Genomic DNA, 15,702 nt, shown 5'->3' with positions numbered 1-15,702 from the left:
GGTATACAGGAGGGAGAGGAGCGTTGTGAGGGAAGAGCAAAGAAACAATTCTCCTACTTTTATGTACATAATAAACAGATGTCTCTTTAGGGTCACGATATGATGTGCCACGTTTCATGTAATGCGATGCGTCGTCGGTGGTCAAACGATTTGAGCAGCACATCAGGCGAGATGTTTTCTTCCCTCCATCTGCACTCGAAGCAGCTGTGACCTCAAAATGCATTAACCACAAGAGGCACCATTGTTTAGATCAGTTCAGTTTAGTTTATTTTCCACTCTTGTATCAATGAAACACAAAGTTCCAGAAACATACATGATCATCGCATAGTTGAGAAACCTGAATGATTGCATTCCTTGTAGAATTTCAGATCCCTATGACGATGGATTATGATTTAAAAAACGAAGAGACAGAAATAATGAAATATTGGGGAATAAGAGGTATATAGAATAATAATGAGGTGAATATAAATTGGTGATGGGATGGTGTGATGGGGTGGGATGTTGGGATGGGGTGATGGGGTGGGGTGTTGGGATGGGATTATGGGGTGGGTGTTGGGATGGAGTGATTGGGTGGGGGTGGGGGGGTGGGGTGATGGGGTGCGGTGATGGGGTGCGGTGATGGGGTGATGGGGTGCGGTGTTGGGGTGCAGTGTTGGGGTGCGGTGATGGGATGGGGTGTTGTGGTGGGGTAATGGGATTCGGTGTTGGGGCGCGGTGTTGGGGCGCGGTGTTGGGGCGCGGTGTTGGGGCGCGGTGTTGGGATGCGGTGTTGGGGTGCGGTGGTGGGGTGATGGGATGGGGTGTTGGGGTGCGGTGTTGGGGTGGCGTAATGGGATGCGGTGTTGGGGTGGGGTGATGGGATGGGGTGTTGGGGTGTGGTGTTGCGATGGGGTGTTGGGGTGTGGTGGTGGGGTGTGGTGGTGGGGTGCGGTGGTGGGGTGATGGGATGGGGTGTTGGGGTGCGGTGTTGGGGTGGGGTAATGGGATGCGGTGTTGGGGTGGGGTGATGGGATGGGGTGTTGGGGTGTGGTGTTGCGATGGGGTGTTGGGGTGTGGTGGTGGGGTGTGGTGGTGGGGTGCGGTGGTGGGGTGATGGGATGGGGTGTTGGGGTGCGGTGTTGGGGTGGCGTAATGGGATGCGGTGTTGGGGTGGGGTGATGGGATGGGGTGTTGGGGTGTGGTGTTGCGATGGGGTGTTGGGGTGTGGTGGTGGGGTGTGGTGGTGGGGTGCGGTGGTGGGGTGATGGGATGGGGTGTTGGGGTGCGGTGTTGGGGTGGGGTAATGGGATGCGGTGTTGGGGTGGGGTGATGGGATGGGGTTTTGGGGTGCGGTGATGGGATGGGGTGGTTGGGGTGCAGTGTTGGGATGCGGTGTTGTGTACGGTGTTGGGGTGCGGTGTTGGGGCGCGGTGTTGGGACGCAGTATTGGGGTGCGGTGTTGGGACGCAGTGTTGGGGTGCGGTGTTGGGGTGCGGTGTTGGGGTGCGGTGTTGGGACACGATGTTGGGTGTGGTGTTGGGGTGCTGTGTTGTGGTGCGGTATTGGAGTGTGGTGTTGGGGTGCGGTGGTGGGGTGATGGGATTGAGTGTTGGGGTGCGGTGTTGCGGTGAGGCAATGAGATGCCATGTTGGGGTGCGGTGATGGGATGGGGTGTTGGGGTGCGGTGATGGGATGGGGTGTTGGGGTGTGGTGTTGGGGTGCAGTGTTGGCATGCGGTGTTGGGATGCGGTGTTGTGTGCGGTGGTAGGGCGCGGTGTTGGGGCGCAGTGTTGGGGCGCGGTGTTGGGATGCGGTGTTGTGTGCGGTGGTGGGGCGCGGTGTTGGGGCGCGGTGTTGGGGCGCGGTGTTGGGGTGCAGTGTTGGGATGCGGTGTTGGGATGCGGTGTTGGGATGCGGTGTTGGGCGCGGTGTTGGGGCGCGGTGTTGTGTGCGGTGTTGGGGCGCGGTGTTGGGGCGCGGTGTTGGGGCGCGGTGTTGGGACGCGGTGTTGGGGCGCGGTGTTGGGGTGCGGTGTTGGGACACGATGTTGGGTGCGGTGTTGGGGTGCGGTATTGGAGTGCGGTGTTGGGGTGTGGTGTTTATTAAACTTGCTTGTCCCCATTTATTAGTCTCTCCCTGAGGGGGTTTTCGAGATCCATATATTTTTACTTTGAAAATGGTTTTCTCTGCAACTGCTTATCCCATCGATACGAACCTTTTAAAATATGAGAGACTCTCCATGGAGAATATTTTATTGATAACTCTGACGTTATAGGTCACATGGTATGGCAGCCATATGTAATTAAAGGAAAAATTTGGACATAATTTTCTCCAAAACCACTCAACAATAAAAATTGAAACTTGGCATATGTCATAAACTCCCCATGTGGTGGTGTATAGGGTGATAGCTATGATGTCATCAGTGAAGTGGTATTCCAGCCTTAATTGATTGATTTGAAATCTTTATCCGAAAAACTGAAACTGCTTTTATCTGATGTATGACCGGACGTGAGTGAAGAATTAAATTTGTGACGTTCGTAACCCATGCCGAGAAACTATGTAACTAATGGGATGGTGGAATGCATGGATGATAATTATGGGCCATACTAGTGGTGTGTTCAATTAACAATGGTATTTTTGTTCAGAATGAATGTGCGAGGTGAGAATTTGGGTCTGTTTGTTTGTTTGTCTTTGTTACTTGCGAAATCTAAAGATTTCGTAAGTATATTGATGACTTCCGTCCTCTGTTTGTTTGTTTGTTTGTAGGCACGATAACTCGAGAACGGAAGAAGCTACCAATGTCAAATTACACCACGTGATTCAGGAGGGTGATGGCTAGCGCCGATTAGATTTTGGTCAAAATCGGTGAAAGGTCAAGGTCACGGTGAGGTCAAACATTCGATTTTTGATGGTTTGGTACAGAATCATCGTAGAAACTTCTGGTTTGCGTCGCTACCTTCTCGAGAGATAGCTTTTATTAGACAAGGTCAGAGGTCAAGTTGACGATTTCATAACTACCAGTCTATGACTGCTTGTTTGTTTGTTTGTTTGTTTGTTTGTTTGTCTGTCTTTGTTTGTTTGTCTGTCCGCATAGAACTTTCGTGTTTTCCTCGGCAACCGCTTGTCGGATTGAGAAAAAATTTTCACCATTGGTGCGACTACTCATGTAGAATGTTTTAATGGTAATTATGATGTCATAGGTCACGTGGTGTGGCAGCCATGTTGGAAAAACTTAAACTTTGGACCTCTGCATATCTGCAACCGCACCAAGGAAAAAATTGAAACTTAGCATATGGCAAGTACTCGTCATGTGGAATAAGCGTGATTTTTTTATCACATCAAAGGTGCCTTCGTTATGCCGTTATAATTGCATATGTAGAACGCTACATCTGATCAATATGAAAGTCGGCAGCCATATTGTTTTTTCTTTCTTTCAAAAAACCTTCAAAAACTTCTCCTCTTAAATGGCTGAACCGGCACAAAACAAGTCCTGGCATGGGTCGGCAATCTCTGATTGTTCTTTTTCTTGTTTGTGTCTTGTTTCTATGCAATGGAATCTATGTTTATTCAACCAACATCAACTAACCAATGTTACACCAGTTGGTTGACTTACTTTGGAGATTAAATAAATATCTTTGCTGGAACTGCTCTCAGTTCATATCGGGAGCACCCATTTGTTCACCATGGTTTCCTTTTGGAATTGCAAACATTTGAATTGTCTCTTCTGACAGCTGCATCACTGGGATTTGTTCGGGAGCCCGGAGTGTTTTTTCGGAATCAACAATTATTGGTTAAACGGAGAGGGTTTAGTGAATTTTTCATCATAAATACTGAGTCAGGAGTTGTTGTGGAATTATTCTGTGAATAAAGGAAAATTGGGAAGGAGATAGAGAAGCAAAACTGTGTGGGGTTAAAAGCATGGATAGTGGAACACTGGGAGAGCAGAGACTAGAGAGTGAGAATGTTATGTCGGAATGTGGTAACGATGGGAAGTCAGCTTGTGAAGGGAGTTTTTGGCAATCGGGTCAAGCGCACATAAGGAAGGCCTTGTTGCCATGAAATGGCACTCGCTGCTGCTGTCTTCTGTTTGTTCTTCACTGATTTGGGGCACTACCACTAGCTTGTGGTTTAAGTGAGCCATAGTTAGGATTTATTGAGTGAAATAACTGCAGTGTGAACCATGTTATTGTTGTGAAACATGAGGCCCATTCTCCCGAATAAGTTTCGTTACTTACATGAATTTCATTGAAAATTGAAGAAATTGCTTACTTTTGAACTACACTGACTTCTTCTTCTTCTTCTTCTTCTTCTTCTTCTTCTTCTTCTTCTTTTACAGGCATTCAGGCTCATGTAGGAGCTTGTACGTAAATGGCATGCAGGACAAAGACCTTAGTAGATATCAATGTAGTTTTTACATAAATTACAAGGACATTAGTACACAATGGACAAACATAGGGTGAATGGGGTTTGAACCTGGATTCCCTGCCTCACTCGCTGGGGAATCTGATGTGAACGCTACAAGGTCAACCCAATTAACAAGGCCTGACACCAATATAGAGTGAAGTTGAGCTTGCTATTAGCCATGAGACCAACACAGTGGTGTATGATGTTGTTGGCTTACGAGACGCCAACACTACCTTTATGCTCCACTTCCACGGTCATCAATCAGGGCCGAGTCTTCCTAAAGATTTCTGGTGATGCCCTGAGGGTGGATTGCTGAGAATGCCCCGAGGGCGGATTGTTTAAACCTCGAAACGTTTGTTGGAATGAATGTGACAAATTGTTAAATCTTTATAAATGGCCAGATTATTCTCCTTTTATGTGTTTCAAACTCATGAAGGAACTTGTAAACATATCATATCATATGCGGAACAAAGGTAGTTGTACGAATAAGTGTACTTGATGCTTATTAACAATACTGCTGTGTTTGTTTGTTTATTTATTTTATTAACAATGCTGCTGTTTGTTTGTTTATTTATTTTATTAACAATGCTGCTGCGTTTGTTTATGGTTGGTTTTTGTGCTTTTCCATTGAGATGAGTAGTGTTGCGGTGGCATTTTGTGAAATGAAGGCTCGGAGTGCAAGTTTGAATCGATTTGTCTTGTTTGACTGCGGGTTGGCCTGCTTGGCATTCCTTTGTAAGCACATTACACATGTTGGTGGAATCCAAAGTTCAAATGCTGTGTACTCAGTTGATTTGTGCGTTGTCTCTCAATGTCCTTGTAATTCATATAAAAGCACACCGATAGAGCCGAATATCAATGTCCTATATGTGATACATGTATCCTCCGTGAGCCTGAGATCACTGTATGACAGTAAAAAAGTCCAACCCTGTACTAGCCGGTACTCACGAAACGCTATTGATTAACCCTGTTCAAGCCAATTTCAGTTCACTTTCAGAGTGAAGGCCTCCCTGAACTCATGTTGTTTCCTTTTTAACAAACTCACCATACTTGTACTTACCAAGTGCAGGGTGACAAGAGTGAGCAATCAGAGTGATGTTCACACCAGTCAGTGGAGAATGAACTATTGAACCACTCGACCGAACAATCTCACCAAATACGATAAAACTGCTGATAATCAATTTAGTCAGGAAGATATTAGGGGGGAGGGGGAGAAAACAAGCCAAATAATTGTTGTATTTATGGGGAGGTTGGGGGTGGGGGGTTGGAGTTTGAATTTTTAAGGCCTGAGGACAGCATAAGTGTTTCACGTAGTTTTAGCATTTTAATGCTTCCGCTGACGAAGTCGCCGGTGGCATGTTGTTTTCTGGTTGTCCGTATGTACGTACGTTCATGCTAATTTTCTCTTTTTCTCCGCAACCACTTATCCGATGAACACAAAATCTTCACCATAGAAGCGACTACTCATGTAGAATGTTTCAGTGATAACTATGATGTCATAGGTCACATGGTTTGGCAGCCATGATTAATAAACCTTGAAAAATCCTCTTCTCAAGAATGGCTTGACAGATCGAGGGGAACATTCACCCACATGTTCCCCAATCCTTGGGGATACTAGGGTGTTCATGAATAATTAACAGGTCACATGGTCTGACAGAAATGTTGGATTGAACAAAAATCAAGAGAGAATTTTTTCAGAACCGTTTCATTAATCAACGTAAAAGGTCACAATTTTGATCTCGTGGTGATGGGGAATGTATGCTTTAAATTTCAACCTCATCGGACGCATGGTTTGGCAGGCAGAATTATTTAATATTTTGAATCTGGGTTCAGGGATTTCAATCAAACTTGGTACAAGTATGTATAATGATGTACTAATGTTGGTGGAGGCATATCTGGAGACATCGAGGAGTGCCCTTTTTGTTGAATCATGTATTAAGGGCATGTTTTAGAGTAAGTTGTCTGGCATTCGGCCAGTGTGAGAGACGGGCCTGGTATATATTTTAGATGTAGAGAGGTTAATAATGTCTCATACTCAAGTTCTCTTTGTGTGTGGAAACAGCCAAGAACCAGGGCAAGGCTCAGGGCTGACTCAACGCACATTTTTTGGCCTTGGGCTAGACGTAGGCCAGCAAAAAAGGCACAAGTTACGTTTGTCAAAGCGGGGAGATGGCTCGACTTCTGCAGTTCTCAATCAGGGCTGAACCTTCGCAGGGTCGTTGTAATGCAGGGGGCCACTTGTAATGTCGTGGGGACATTTAATAATCGACTTTCGTCCTTCTCCGGAGGCCTGTGTTGGACTTTGTTGCCAGAGTGACCTTGCTCACCTGTTATGTCTCGCTGGTGTTCGTCCCCTTCACTCCCGCTCTCTTGCTGCCCTCACATACATCCTGCAATCTCCGGATTTGGACTGACCAGTGTGTTATGGCCCTGAAGCACACTATACCTTGGCCCACTTCCAAGTGATTGTACTGTATGTGTTTGTCGCAAAGGTGTTTTTAGTTTCCACCTGTTTAAGTTTTTACAGAGCTTCCTTCAGATTAGTTGTCATCCTTCGTTGTGTGTAATTCAATTATTTATTTATTTACTTATGAAAATGTGCGTATGTGTTACATTTCCTGCAATTTTACCCTGTCGATAGTTTGGCTTTTTTGGTTATCCTTTGAGAACGAAATTTGCAATAATCCTGATATGGATAGAGTGCAGGCTACAACACGCACAGAATTAATGGCGTGTCATGGAACCACTCGTGTTACTCATCGGATTAAGTGGCCTTGTGCAGTCATCCTTCATAGTGAGGTTGGTTCCCACCAAACAGCAAGAGAGCACTTTTGGGTGGAGGCTGTCCACACTCCAATGTGTTTACTCATAAACACTTCATCGTGTTTATGTGTTGTGGTATTAGGGGATCTGTGGTATTAGGGTACCCATCTTGCATGTCCAAGTGTTCGTGGTGAGAAGTAATGTGGTCTCAGTGGATGTGTAGCTACCCGAAAAGGCAGAGGAAAAGTTAGCAAGTCTTCTGTCAGCTAACCACCATTGAGACCAAATTTGGCTCAAACATAATCTTACCAATGTTTTCTGTGCCACCTGGAGGTTTTTTTTGCATACAATGTCGAGGCTCATGTGAGAGCTAACACACAGCACATAACGAGGGGTGGCAGGAGACAAGAGGGGTGAGAGAGGGAAGGACAAAACGGTGGGGAACAGACATTAGGAGACCTGTGTAAGGGAGAGGGATGGGGCGGGAAACACGGGGTAAACAAGATGGACACAACAAGGACTTTCGGGACCTTACACGACAGGGAACTTTCAGGAAGGAAAGCAAGGAATTTGAAGGAGATGGGGTTGGGGTGGATTAACGGGGGGAGAAAAGATCGAGGATTTGGATGGGGGATGATAAGAGGTGGTGGTGAACAGCTGTTTTGAAGGCCTGGAGGGAAGAATGGGATTAAACAGAGTGAGGGAGTTTATTCCAAAGGTGGGGAAAAAGAGGAATGAAAGTGTGAAGGTGAGAGCAGTGATTCGTGATTTTGGTGGTTTTACCAGAAGGGCATTGTTGGCGGACCTTGAACGCCCTGCGGAAATATGGGGGGGGGACAAATCGCTGAGAGAGTGGGGGGGGAGACCGTAGAGAAGATGGTAGAAAACAGAAAGAGCACCGACCTGCCTGCGGTGAGAGAGTGAGAGGCCCAAAGACTCAGCCTCATCGGGGGAGATATCAATGATCTGAAATGCCTTGGTTTCTACAGCGTGAAGCCGAGAAAGGTGGGAGGCAGGAGCACCAACCCAGAGGGGAGAGCAGTACTCCATCAGGCTACGGACGGAAGCTTTGTAAGTGGTCAGGAGCTCAGGCGGGCTGAGGAAGGACTTTGCACGACGGAGGATTCCCAGTCGGCGACTGGCTTTGGAGGCCAGGTTGGAAATGTGGTTTTCCCAGGAAAGATCATGGCAGATCGTGAGACCCAGAAGCTTGAATGAAAGAACTTCTTCCAGAGGATTGTTGAGAAAGTGGATGGGGGGGGGGGGGTTCTAAACAGTCCTTTCGGAGAGACAAAGTGAGAGTGTGAGATTTTTCAGGATTGAAAAACATGTTCCACGTGTTGGACCAGTTTGTGAGTTTACCCAGGTCTGCAGGGAGTGAAGAAGCTGCTGCATGCCAGTCTGAGGGATGACACATGGTACGGCAGAAGGTGGAGTCATCAGCAAAGAGATAAAGAGGATTTTCCAGAGAGTTGGAGAGATCATTGATGAGGTTAAAACAGGAATTACGAAATTTGTTCAGGGTGCCGACAAAAGCTTGTCTACTCTTCATGAAGGACACAGTGGGATGTTTAATGTCCATCAACCAATACCGACCGGCAGTAAGGACGCCCAGCTTAACGTCTATACACATTGATGAATCACCCTGCCTGTGAAACACCAGGATGGCAGTTTATAGCTGGATCGGGATTCAAACCCAGGCTGGATAGCTCAGAGGTGAGTGCGCATACCTCTCGGCCATCCTGCCAGTGTGAAATGATGGTGCACCGCCAGTTTGAAGCCCTTGAAGGAAGAGTAGAATTGAGCAGCCTCTGGAAGGTGGTTCCAGAAATAGGGGAAGTGAGGAACAAAAGGGCTGAACTGTGAAGTCAACCTGAATTTTGAAAGTTTAAATAGGAGGGGGTTTCCTGAAGAATACTTACATCCTGTAGTTGTTGGGAAGGGTTTGAAGGCTGATAAAGCAGAGGGAGTTAGACTAGAGGGGGAGCACTCAGTAGAGTGCAAAACCTCCTCCGCCAATACTGCTGGGTCACTTAAGTGAACCTGATATCCTATTCATTGGAGGTAAAAACGGATCAGACTCTACTGAACCACGATTGAATAAACTAAACTAGATCGACGCGCATGTAGAAATGCCCAAAAAAAAAAATCCAATTTTTTTTGAAAAAAAGTTGCAAAATTTTTTTTTTTTTCTCTAACAAATTTATTTATTTTTGGTTGGAAATCACTTAAAACATGTAGAAATACAAAAACAAAAATTCAAATATTTTTTCAAAATGGCCGCCATAGCGGCCATATTGGACTTTGGACCAAGTCCAGAATCTAATGGCATGATCCTTGGACCATACCTAATCCACCCACCCAGTTTCAGCGAAATCCGTCCAGGAGTTTTTCCGTAATACTGTTCACAAACAAACAAACAAACAAGCAAGCAGTCATCGACTGGTACTTAGGAAATCGTCAACTTGACCTCTCACCTTGTCTAATAAAAGCTGTCTCAAGAGAAGGTAGCGACGCAAACCAGAAGTTTCTACGATGATTCTGTACCAAACCATCAAAAATCGTAATGTCGGCCGAAGCAAAAATCTCCATTTCTCGACGCAATTATTTAATATTATTTTATCAAAGTCACAAAATCGTAATATTTCGGCCATCCTCCAACAATCTTTACATAATCCGACGGCTTAGTGAGTCAGGCATGCGACAATAACCTTTATTGGGATAAAAAATGACTTTTAAACACCATCTTTATCGAAAACACCGTCAGTGCGCGCACGGAAAACCTTTACGTGATCAACGACGCCTCTGCTCGAGCGCGCTGCACCACGTGACGACCCGTGATGCGGCGTGTGAAATATTTTTATACAATCTTAAAACGTCTCCTAAACATCCGATTTTTACCAGAATTTCGACAACCGAGTTTTAAGCGTCCAAAGCGATCGAAAAACCGAAGACAAAAGTTAAAACGAACTCGTAACGTCGAGCGAAGCAAAAATACTCCATTTCTCCACATGAATTTATGGAATTATGTTTGACCTCACTGTGACCTTGACCTTTGACCGATTTTGACCAAAATCTAATCAGCGCTAGCCATCACCCTCCTGAATCAAGTGGTGTAATTTGACATTGGTAGCTTCTTCCATTCTCGAGTTATCGTGCCTACAAACAAACACACAAACACACACACACACACAAACAAACAAACCAACAAACCAACACACAAACAGAGGACAGAAGTCATCAATATACTTACAAAAACTTTAGATTTCGTAAGTAACAAACAGACAGGGGTGAAAACAGTAAACTCCGTCCATCTTCGATGGTAGAGGTTAACAAGAGTAGAGGGAGTGAAAAATACAGAGCTCACTGAGCTAGCTAGCTCCGTGCCATGTGAGAGAAACAGACCTTGTGCTTCAGCTTCATCACGGAAGATGCCAATAGTGTTGAGAGATTTTATATTCCACGAAATTCATGAGAGATATTTGATTCTGGGGTAAGAGCTCACAGCAGAGAACACTACTCCATTGAGCTATGGACAAAAAGGCCTTGTAGGCTGTGAGTGGTTCTGATTTTGTGGCCAGCTTTGCTACATGTCAGCCCAGGAGACGTAACTGGCTGATGGTGAGACCCAGAAGTTCATGAGACTGAACTTTTCCCAGTTATTGACCATGTTAATGGGTAGGTGGGTTGGTTTGATGATCTCTCTGGAGTGACAGGGGAAGACATGTTCGATTTATCAGAGCAGTATTTAATCAATTCCAGAATAGCTGAGAGTGACACAGCTGGTCAGTGGGATGGAGGCACTGTAAAAATAAAGAGGTTTTGGAAAATGAGATCTTCGTCAGTCTGATGCACATGTGTACGAGCTTTTTTAATGAGTCATTGCTGAGAATTAATTGACGATTTTGAATCTCTTCGTAATGAACGTTTTTTGTTTTTTTACATTAAAATTCAGATATGAAATACATATGTTTGTGCAAGTAGCTCAGGAGCAGCATTTATAATGGCTTTTGTCCATCATTCTTAACCCACTCCCCCTTCCTGCCCTCCTCCCGCCCAACCCTCCTCCCGACAGTGAGGAGTACATGGAAAAGTTTGAGGAGCGGAACCTCCGTGCTTTCTCTGTGGAGCCTCTTCTAATTTTTCCAACACACTATACAGGACAACAAAACTACATTAGCGACACCGAGACATCAACCATCTGGGACGATGATGTCAGATTGGGTGATGATGCTGTGCTATCACAGAGTAGTTGGCAAACTCCAGGAAAGGCCTCAGAGCAGGGAGAAATCAGCAGCCAGGCACAAAACGTTGCGACCGGAACCACCTTGGAGAGGATGAGTCACAATGAACTTTAACTTCCAGTATGGAGATGCTGGACATCCTGCCAGACCATTATGGAGTTTTGAGAGCAACTATACAGTGATATTTAAGGCACCTGTCATGCTGGTCATGCCAGAGAGGTGACATTCAAATCTTATTAAGGTTTGAAGTCACTCGTTCACCTTGCTTTATCTTATCTGGTGTTGGCTGCCCTTCTGGAGGTGGTGTCTTCAGGTTGTAAACTGGTCTTGACGATGTCTGTAGTTATTTAATTTCTTCTCTCTTTGTTTTATTTTTGGAAATATTTGTTGAAAGGACATTTATTGATTGTGATTATTTGAATTTCCCTGTACTTTCAGCACTTGTTGGATATCGTTCAACTTACGTTGTTGCCGTCTACGGAAGATTTCGCCATTCTGTCCTCAGTTGCCAAATGGTTCGGAACCAAGTGAAGGCTTTGATGATCTCCCCCCCCCACCCTTTTTTATTTTTTATTTTTATAAAAAGTTCCTCCAAAGCCTTTTTATGACCTCATCTCCCCTACCCCCAATCTCCATAAAAAATGAGCTTTACAAAGGAAGACTGGTGCAAGACAGAGGCTGAGATTGATTACATTTTGTGGAACAGGATGGATTGTGCGGTGATTGTGTGATGTGAGATTGCAGCTCCAGCACACCTCTCCCACACCTGATAAATCCAGAATGCTTGAACATTTTCCATGTGAATACAGAAGGTAGAGGTCATTGCACATGGTTCTCATACTTTGAATAGACTTAATGTACAAATTTTGTCTTTTTAAACAGCCTCAAAGGTATCATTCCACATCTCTGCTTCATTCAGCTACCTTGTTCTGAAAGTCCAGGTGTTTTTCTGCTTGTTGATCATGGAGGGGAATTGTTGATGGAATGTCTTGGAAAATTATTTGAGAATTTTTTTTGTGGAGGCTTTGTTATTGCTTTATCCATGAGGCATCAGATGTGGGTGTAATGATTGCTCGGCCCGAGTGAAACACATCTAACATGTTGGCACTACGATGTGTTGTAATGGTAGGGGGTGGGGGGGGGGTTAACATCCCATCTCTCTGAGTACCATCACTGTTGTTTCACTATAATTTACCTCCACCACCAAAGGTGGATGAAGGTTATGTTTTCACCCCTATCTGTTTGGCTGTCTGTCTGTGAGCAGGATATCTCAAAACGTTAGAGACGGGTTATGACAATGAGGTGGACACATTGGGTAGGTGACGAGAACAAGCCGATTCGATTTTATATCACGCCCGCGCCCAGATGCAGCCAATCGGTGGATACAAAACGTAAACTGTTCAGCCTGGCCGAGCTATGTGCCCCACCGAGTGCCGATCTAGTTTTGAGTGTGTGACCGCCATAGCATTGCACTCCAGGTTGAGTGATTGTTGATCCCATCACGAGCCATCATAGAGAAGGAAACTTTAATCAATTGGTTGTAGAATACCTTGTTTGTGTTCCTAGAACATTTGGTGAGCCACTCTGTATCACACTACTCTGTATCCGCATCATCAGGCCTCACCTGGCCCTGTCCAATTCCCTGCCGAGCTCTTCCCTGACATTCTCTGTTGGCTTCATTTCATTGCTTTTAATTATCGATCTCATTTCCACTAACGTCACAATTCGTACGAGCTTGTTTTCTCATCTAGAAGTTAGCCTAGTTTGTTTATTTAAAGCTAGGATAATTAGTTTACTCTTTTCATCCAAGCTTAGGCCTGAAGTGTCATTTTATAGACTGGGTGTTGATGTAAGCTTTTGCAATTCCATCTGACTACTGAATACTGCTCCCCTTGACTGCCATGCTGACCCGTGGAGATCTCTCTCCTGTTACATCTACAGTAGATCGATGTTGTGCAATTGTTGTTGATGCTGAAGGTATAGACTAAGTTCTTATTTGAGATTAATACATTTATTTCAAAACGGACCTGGGAGAGAACTAATCACAGCCCTGATTACTCATTGCAGTTTCCTCCGAATACAAACAGTTTGTGTTTGATGTTTTATTCTGTCCTTTGAGCAATTTTCATGCATGATTCAAGCTTGTGTGATGTTTGTAGTCATGGTATCCAGAATGTCATCATTGGCTCCAAAGTTTTTGCTGAAATTCTTGTTTTACCCCCAAAGTATTTTGGTTTGTCTTGCGCATCCTGTTCCTTTCATTGAAAAGTGCAAATAAAGATTGTGAGCAGTGTGGGGCTGACTTGTTTCTGATCAAGGAGCCGCAACATGGCGAGCAGTGTGGGGCTGACTTGTTTCTAATCAACGAACCACAACATGGCGAGCAGTGTAGGGCTGACTTGTTTCTGATAAACAAGTCACAACATGGTGAGCAGTGTAGGGCTGACTTGTTTCTAATCAACGAACCACAACATGCCAAGCAGTGTGGGGCTGACTTGTTTCTGATCAAGGAGCCGCAACATGGCGAGCAGTGTGGGGCTGACTTGTTTCTAATCAACGAACCACAACATGGCGAGCAGTGTAGGGCTGACTTGTTTCTGATAAACAAGTCACAACATGGTGAGCAGTGTAGGGCTGACTTGTTTCTAATCAACGAACCACAACATGCCAAGCAGTGTGGGGCTGACTTGTTTCTGATAAACAAGTCACAACATGGTGAGCAGTGTAGGGCTGACTTGTTTCTAATCAACGAACCACAACATGGCGAGCAGTGTAGGGCTGACTTGTTTCTGATAAACAAGTCACAACATGGTGAGCAGTGTAGGGCTGACTTGTTTCTAATCAACGAACCACCACATTCTGCACTGTGGGGCTGACTTGTTTCTGATAAACAAGTCACAACATGGCGAGCAGTGTAGGGCTGACTTGTTTCTGATAAACAAGTCACAACATGGTGAGCAGTGTAGGGCTGACTTGTTTCTGATAAACAAGTCACAACATGGTGAGCAGTGTGGGGCTGACTTGTTTCTAATCAAGAGCCACAACATGGCGAGCAGTGTGGGGCTGACTTTTTTCTGATCAATGAGCCACAACATAGCGAGCAGTGTAGGGCTGACTTGTTTCTGATAAACGAGTTGCAATATGGCGAGCAGTGTAGGGCTGACTTGTTTCTGATAAACGAGTTGCAACATGGCGAGCAGTGTGGGGCTGACTTGTTTCTGATCATTTAGCCACAACATGGTGAGCAGTGTGGGGCTGACTTGTTTCTGATCATTTAGCCACAACATGGCGAGCAGTGTGGGGCTGACTTGTTTCTGATCATTTAGCCACAACATGGCGAGCAGTGTGGGGCTGACTTGTTTCTGATCATTTAGCCACAACATGGCGAGCAGTGTGGGGCTGACTTGTTTCTGATCATTTAGCCACAACATGGCGAGCAGTGTGGGGCTGACTTGTTTCTGATCATTTAGCCACAACATGGCGAGCAGTGTGGGGCTGACTTGTTTCTGATCATTTAGCCACAACATGGCGAGCAGTGTGGGGCTGACTTGTTTCTGATCATTTAGCCACAACATGGCGAGCAGTGTGGGGCTGACTTGTTTCTGATCATTTAGCCACAACATGGCGAGCAGTGTAGGGCTGACTTGTTTCTGATAAACAAGTCACAACATGGTGAGCAGTGTAGGGCTGACTTGTTTCTGATAAACAAGTCACAACATGGTGAGCAGTGTGGGGCTGACTTGTTTCTAATCAAGAGCCACAACATGGCGAGCAGTGTGGGGCTGACTTTTTTTCTGATCAATGAGCCACAACATAGCGAGCAGTGTAGGGCTGACTTGTTTCTGATAAACGAGTTGCAACATGGCGAGCAGTGTGGGGCTGACTTGTTTCTGATAAACGAGTTGCAACATGGCGAGCAGTGTGGGGCTGACTTGTTTCTGATCATTTAGCCACAACATGGTGAGCAGTGTGGGGCTGACTTGTTTCTGATCATTTAGCCACAACATGGCGAGCAGTGTGGGGCTGACTTGTTTCTGATCATTTAGCCACAACATGGCGAGCAGTGTGGGGCTGACTTGTTTCTGATCATTTAGCCACAACATGGCGAGCAGTGTGGGGCTGACTTGTTTCTGATCATTTAGCCACAACATGGCGAGCAGTGTGGGGCTGACTTGTTTCTGATCATTTAGCCACAACATGGCGAGCAGTGTGGGGCTGACTTGTTTCTGATCATTTAGCCACAACATGGCGAGCAGTGTGGGGCTGACTTGTTTCTGATCATTTAGCCACAACATGGCGAGCAGTGTGGGGC

The 15,702-nt window shown here is 45.5% G+C and overlaps 1 protein-coding gene across 3 annotated transcripts in view; it reads left to right on the top strand.

The window, feature by feature from the left end:
* The window catches only part of LOC147012563 (procollagen galactosyltransferase 1-like), a 69,319-nt gene extending 55,636 nt beyond the window's left edge, over positions 1–13,683 (top strand). For 2 of the 3 annotated variants that reach the window (XM_085853546.1, XM_085853545.1), the window contains one exon: positions 11,222–13,683. In XM_085853546.1, the coding sequence (XP_085709672.1) occupies positions 11,222–11,504 (283 nt within the window). In that variant the 3' untranslated portion in view covers positions 11,505–13,683. Of the gene's footprint in view, positions 1–2,745; positions 2,864–11,221 lie in introns of all 3 variants that reach the window. The other variant, XM_085853547.1, reaches the window with a different exon arrangement.
* The last annotated feature ends 2,019 nt before the right edge of the window (positions 13,684–15,702 follow it).

This window comes from Eptatretus burgeri, chromosome 14 (assembly GCF_056783735.1).
Source record: "Eptatretus burgeri isolate ZD-2024b chromosome 14, Ebu_testis_v1, whole genome shotgun sequence".
In the NCBI taxonomy this organism is placed as follows: Eukaryota; Metazoa; Chordata; class Myxini; order Myxiniformes; family Myxinidae; genus Eptatretus; species Eptatretus burgeri.
Note: the sequence above shows the minus strand (reverse complement) of the source record. Positions and strands in the feature narration are given on the sequence as shown.